This window comes from Triticum aestivum, chromosome 7B (genome assembly GCF_018294505.1).
Source record: "Triticum aestivum cultivar Chinese Spring chromosome 7B, IWGSC CS RefSeq v2.1, whole genome shotgun sequence".
NCBI classification, from domain to species: Eukaryota; Viridiplantae; Streptophyta; class Magnoliopsida; order Poales; family Poaceae; genus Triticum; species Triticum aestivum.
Window position 1 is genome coordinate 414,313,653 of NC_057813.1, and position 6,732 is coordinate 414,320,384.

The 6,732-nt window shown below is 52.3% G+C and overlaps 1 protein-coding gene across 1 annotated transcript; it reads right to left on the reverse strand.

Annotated features, from left to right (window-relative positions):
* Window positions 1-1,688: 1,688 nt before the first annotated feature.
* Window positions 1,689-3,586, reverse strand: LOC123158344 (endoglucanase 19). Its single transcript, XM_044576376.1, has 2 exons — window positions 3,311-3,586; window positions 1,689-3,228 (listed from the first exon to the last, which is right to left on the reverse strand). Exons 1-2 carry the CDS (start codon window positions 3,518-3,520, stop codon window positions 1,954-1,956), a joined length of 1,485 nt encoding a protein of 494 aa, XP_044432311.1. The 5' UTR covers window positions 3,521-3,586; the 3' UTR covers window positions 1,689-1,953.
* Window positions 3,587-6,732: the final 3,146 nt, after the last annotated feature.

Below are 6,732 nucleotides of genomic sequence, written 5' to 3' on the forward strand. Positions count from 1 at the left end.
TGGAGAAGGTTGAGGCGAGATGTGCGAACTTGGGCGCTGGAGCTCGAGTGCGCGGAGATGGATAAGCAAAGGAGGAAGAAGGCGTAGGTGAAAAGGTGGATCCTTATCCCTTATATATAGGCGGACGAAGACTATGCGTCCCCACCGGCCTAGTAAAACTCGCTTATCCCCCAAGTGTCACCATGGATGGCGCGGTTGGGTTACCCACGTCCGTATTGATGAGAATCCCGGAATAAGGGGAGCACGATCTCTGCTTCGACAAGACGTGCCAAGGAAACCGCTTCGCTAAACGCGCTGAGGTGGTGTAATAAAAAACGATTCAAGTAAAGGCTTGGTAGTGGCATGACGTCATGCCGCGAAATACGTCAGCAGATTGAACTTGTGTACATATTATTCTCTCTACGGTGGAATGTGGAATTTATTTTGCAGAGCCGGACACTGTCCTGGTGTTCACCATCTTCTATGGATTATTCGGAGGAGGAACCCGCCTTGCAATGCCGAACATTATGCGCGCCGGACTCATCGTTATTGAAGCCAGGTTCAGGGGCTACTGAGGGAGTCCTGGACTAGGGGGTGTCCGGACAGCCGGACTATCATCGTCCGCCGGACTCCAAGACTACGAAGATACAAGATTGAAGACTCCGTCCCGTGTCCGGATGGGACTTTCCTTGGCGTGGAAGGCAAGGTTGGCGATACGGATATGTAGATCTCCTACCATTGTAACCGACTCTGTGTAACCCTAGCCCTCCCCGGTGTCTATATAAACCGGAGGGCTTTAGTCCGTAGGACAACAACCATTACAACAATCATACCATAGGCTAGCTTCTAGGGTTTAGCCTCCTTGATCTCGTGGTAGACCCACTCTTATAATACACATCATCAATATTAATCGAGCAGGACGTAGGGTTTTACCTCCATCAAGAGGGCCCGAACCTGGGTAAAACATCGTGTCCCTTGTCTCCTGTTACCATCCGCCTAGACGCACAGTTCGGGACCCCCTACCCGAGATCCGCCGGTTTTGACACCGACAGGCGCCACTACAACAAGGGATACTACCTAGCGGATAACATCTATCTGAGATGGTCCACATTTGTGAAAACTATCTCAAACCCCTGTGACAGGAGGCAAGAACTCCTACTTTGCCGAGTGTCAGGAGGCTTGCAGGAAGGATGTCAAGCGGGCATTTGGTGTGCTCCAATCTCAATTTGCTGTTGTCCGGTACCACATTCTGACCTGGTCGAAATCTCAAATGTCGGAAGTGATGACTTGTTGTGTCATCTTGCACAACATGATCGTTGAGAGCGAGTAGGAAGAGCCAGTGTTTGATACTGAACCATATTACAGGCAGGGCCCTCTTGCCCAAGTCGATCACCAGGTACCGACATCATGGGCTGCCTTTCTCAATATGCATTAGGAGATTCGAGACCCCACATGTGCATCAAAAACTACAACACGATCTGGTGGAGCATCTATGGAGGCTCAAGGGCAACGCCTAGTTCGATGTGTGATGAACTATGAGTTTGCTTCGTTGAACTATGAGTTTTAATTTGTGTTTGAATTATGAGTTTGCTTTGTTAAACTATTTGATTTGTATTGATTTCTGTGATGAACTATGTGATAAAAATAGTTTTTGTTGAATTTGTGCCGAAGTGTGCTGAATTTGGGCCGAAATCAACGGCTGGGGGCGAACTTATGGGGTCGGCTGGGAATCCACTAGTATACTTTGATAATTGGCACCTAGCTGTTCAGGTAGCTAGCAAGAAAGCCTGCATGCCACGCGACACGATGCGATTACCAGCGAGCCAAACACAATACGGGTGCGACGGGGGAGCTCAGCTCACACAGCTTCTGCTGCCTGCCATGGCGCTCCCACTCTGTCACATGCCAATCGGATCCACACACACGTCACAACTCACACGTGACACACTACACGGGAACGCACACCCCATAGCTCTACTTCCTGGTGGTTCCGGCAAAGAACGCGAGGGCACCGACGAGCGGCGCATTGATGTAGGTGGCGGGCTCGGACTGTGCGTAGTTGCCACGGTCGTCGTCGAAGCCGTCCCTCGAGTCCGGCCCGCCCACAACGGCGCCGACGAGCACGTTCGGGTTGGCCCCGCCGGCGTGGAGGTACTGGAACCCGGCGTCGCAGCCGATTTGGCCCGGGTGCGCGCGCACCGACGGCATGGACGCACCCCGGTGGTGCGCGCGCTCCGGGAACCGCGCCCCGAACCCAACCATGTACGACCTCCCCGCCGGGTTCTTCCCCAGGATGTAGTCCACCTGCCGCTTCGCCAGCGCCACCAGGTCGGCCGGCGACACGACGCCGCCGCCGCAGGACACGATGGCGCCGCTGGACTTGAGGTACTTGGAGTAGGCGAGCAGCAGGAACGTCGCCGTCGTCACGTACTGCATGTTGCTCTCGCCCTCCTTGTAGATGAGCCCTCCCGGCGTGTACTGGCCGGCCTGGAAGCTGCTCGTCCCGGGGACGAGCGAGCAGATGTAGCTGTCGGAGTGAGCCTTGTAGAGCTGCAGCCCCTGCAGCTTGCGCCGCAGGAACCCCCTGGAGAGGAGCACCTTGGTGCCGACCCTCTTGTCGTCCCAGCTGAAGGAGTAGTCGTCGTCGCCGGCGCCGAGCTGCATGCCGTACGCCTCCACGTACGTCATGTACGACGCGTTGTTGGACGCGCGGTGCAGCCACGACGCCGCCCACAGGAGTTCGTCGTGGTAGCCCGAGTAGGAGCAGTAGAACGGGCAGACCTCGGAGCTGAGGGAGTCGCTGTAGGAGCCGCGGTGCCGGTCGGCGAAGTCGAACACCTCCATGGCGGCGTGGAGCAGGCGGGAGGCGTAGGCGGGGTCGGAGCGGCGAAACGCGATCGAGGACGCTGCCAGCGCCGCGGCCGTTTCGCCGGCGACGTCGGAGCCCGGTTTGTTGGCGTCGACGCGGTAGACGCTGCGGGGCGTGTCCATGTCCTCCGGCCGCTCCCAGCACGCGTGGTCGCGTCCCGGCTCGCCGACCTGGACGTAGAGCGCGCCGGGGGTGGCGGTGGCGGCCTTGAGGAGGTAGTCGGCGCCCCAGCGCACGGCGGCCCTGGCGTGGGGTAGCTCGGCGCCCATGAACTTGCCGAAGTCGGCGACGCTCCACGCCAGCATTGTCGTCGAGAAGGCCATCGGCAGCCCGAACTTGAGGTTGTCGCCTGCGTCGTAGTACCCGCCGACCAGATCCACCTGAAAACACACACGACGAGGTCAATGCCGGAACCGGACCCGGGACTCACACACACGAACAACGGAGCGAGAAAAAGCGTACATTGTACTGCGCGCCGTCTGTGAGGCCAGAGTCGGCGCGCCACGGCATGCGGTTGCCGGGGGGCAGCTTGCCGGAGCGCTGGCCCTCGAAGAAGATGATGGACTTGGCGAGCGCGTCTGCGTAGTTGAACGCCGCTGCCATGCTCGGAGCGAGCAGCAGCAGGTGGAGCACCGCCACAGTGGCGACCAGGCTGCCTCCGCTCGGCCCCATTGCTCTCTCAGCTCGGTGCAGGGACAGGGCAGGTAGAGGGAGCTTGTGGGGCTACTGCTGTGCTGCTTGCTTGGTGCGACCAGATGAGAGACCGGCCGTATATATAGATGTGGCGGTTAAGTTAGTTTGCAGTTGTACTACGTATCATCGATTTGCTGCGAGAAATGGGGGGGTTGGGGCCGGAGACAAGGCAAGCAGGAGTTCAGAAAGAAAAGCCAAACGAAATTAAGCAGTACTCCTCCAGTGATCAAGCTTTGGATATACACTCTGCCTTCAGGCTCTGAGTTCAGTGTATTATTTTCACCAATTTTGCTTCATCCAAGAGAATTCAAAAATAATTTTCACTCCTTCTTTATGAGCAAATTCGGAGATAAGATCGTTCGTTTCTTGTGAGCAAAATCAGCCGGCAGTTTTGCGAAGTAAAACACCGACCTTTCTGTTTGTTTCTGTTCCCGGATTCTTATTTCAGCTGGTCTGCGTGCCGTGACGACATGATCAACAGTCTCCTTTTATTTATTTTTTGCCTTTTTCTTTTGGGATTGACCCGAGTCTCGCCATGGAAAGCTGAGGCACATAGGCACCGGCCATTGCGCATCAAAAGCGACCGTGCGCAGTGTTGACAACTGATTTTGGCAATATACAGAGTGAAAGGGTTTTCAGCATGAGAAAGTTTCGTATCGTCAAGTGGAACAACTTTGATGTTTAGGCTATCGCCATTCGACCTCATCTCAGCGGCCGAAGCTATACTCCGAGTGACAAAATTTAATGTTCTGAGTGCTTTTCGGCCGATTACGCCCTCAATATGACCTCAGATGAAGGAGTGCTCTAAAGGAATTGTCTTCGTCTCGTCGAAGCAATCAATTTTCATATATAAATTATCTCAATTCGAGTTCATATGCAAAAGTTATAGTCAATACGGTCTGGACAGGCCAGAGACCAAAATATTACGCTTGACACCAGACACATGTTGATGAGTGTCTGATGTAATGCGTGAGCAATTCGGCCTTCAGGACGGCCTTGAATTGAAAAAAGATCAACATGAGAAAGTTTCGACTCGTCGAGCCGATCGATTTTCATATATAATTCGTCTCAATCCGAGGTCATATGAGACTTGGGGAGACAAATCAAGATCAGGTTATGTTTTTGGTCGAGTGAAAACTCACCGGTCGAGTGAAAGCTTACCTTTCGAGTGAAAACCTGCCGATCGAGTAAAAGGTCGAGTGAAAACCTACCGATCGAGTAAAAGGTCGAGTGAAAACCTACCGATCGAGTAAAAGGTCAAGTGAAAACCTATCGATCGAGTAAAAGGTCGAGTGAAAACCTACCGATTGAGTAAAAGGTTAAGTGAAAACCTACCGATCGAGTAAAAGGTCGAGTGAAAACCTACCGATCGAGTAAAAGGTCGAGTGAAAACCTACCGATCGAGTAAAAGGTCAAGTGAAAACCTGCCGATCGAGTAAAAGGTCGAGTGAAAACCTACCGATCGAGTAAAAGGTCGAGTGAAAACCTACTGATCGAGTAAAAGGTCAAGTGAAAACCTATCGATCGAGTAAAAGGTCGAGTGAAAATCTACCGATCGAGTAAAAGGTCGGTCGAGTAAAAGATTGTCTTCCGACTGAAAATGTGGTCATCATCCGAGTGAAAAAGTCCAATCAGACCATCCGAGTGAAAGACTCTAATATCCGAGTGGATGAGCTCAAATCCGAGTGAAACTGAACATGTGCCCAAAAGTTTATCAAGATGATCTCGGATGAAGAAGTGTTCAATACAGAAGTTGTGCGTATCATCAAGACGGTAAACTTTGGTTTTGGAGTCATCGTCATCAGAGATAGTATATGGCCTGCAAATTCACTACAAGACTCGGATAATTCAGTCTACCGCAAGACCGAGTCCGACTGGAAGGTAAAGACGACCTCGAAAAGTATTCAAGATGGCCTTATTTGAAAAAGTGATCAACATGAGAGTTGTTCGTATCGTCGAGGCGCACAAGTTTGATATTTGGGCCATCTTGATCGGAGGCCATATGGAGGCTCGGCGGCCTGCGCAAGGAGGAAGACAGAAGTTGGGCCAGATTCAGACTGAATCCGAGTTGAAATAGAACTAGGACTCTAGGACGCGAATTGATGTAATTTTTCTTGTAAGGAAAGCCTAGATGAATCCTTTACTTGTACGGGAAGTCCAGCCGCCTCTTATATATGTTGGGGGTGACGGCCGATTGAACAACACACAATCGAACAAATCAATATACTACTTTTTCCTGTCTACTTTTTATCTCTCCATCGTTTTTCTCTCTCGTTCTTCGCTGTTCTTCGTGTTTGAGAGCTGCGAATCCCGAGGCTCTAGGGGCGAGCGAATCGACCTAGGGCAGCCCATAGCCGCCGCAATCCCTGACGGGGTCCCTCCCGGGTACGCGGGGTTTCGGGTCTGCAAAAGCACCCGCCGACTGTCTTGCGTATCGCGCTGTTGGTCGGGTCTCCTTCGACGTGAGCTGCGGTGCATCACCTCCGGCGTCGAGGGTACACGTGACGTGTTCGTGTGTCAACACACTTTTTGGCGACTCCGCTGGGGACCGAAGATCGATCATCATCATCCACCATGTCTGATCTTCCCAAGCCATCTGAGGTAGACGCCGATAACATCATTAAGCCCAGTCTTGATGAGATATCGGCCGATCATCGCCAAGTCTATGAGGAGTACAAGAAGGCGCGCGAGGAGAAGGACTTGCAGGAGTTCCTTGCAAAGTTCAAGAAGGATCGCCAAGGCAACATCACTCCGATTGAAGAAATCAAGTTCCCTCCTCTTCAAGCCGAGCAGGTTAAACCTTCTGTGAGTACTACCTTTTCTCCTGAGCAGTGGGCTGAGATTGAAAGTCGTATTGCTGATGGTAACAATCTAGTCTATCAAACTTTCATAGAAAATACTAATGCTCAGAAGAATACATCTCAATCGACTAGTGGTAATGATGGTGTAGCTGCTAGTGTGCAAAACCCTAATCAGGCTTTACCTATTGCATCGGCGCCTCCCGTGCCGATGGCTTATTATCCTACCCAAACAAATCAGATTGTGGCTGCACCCATTAATCCTATTATGAGCATGCCAGGTTCGGTGGCAACGCCGAACCCAACCTTACCTACAGCTACAACCACTCGACCACTAGCAAATTATGGGTCGACATACCTGCCACAATTCCTACCTACAGCTAGTAATCATAC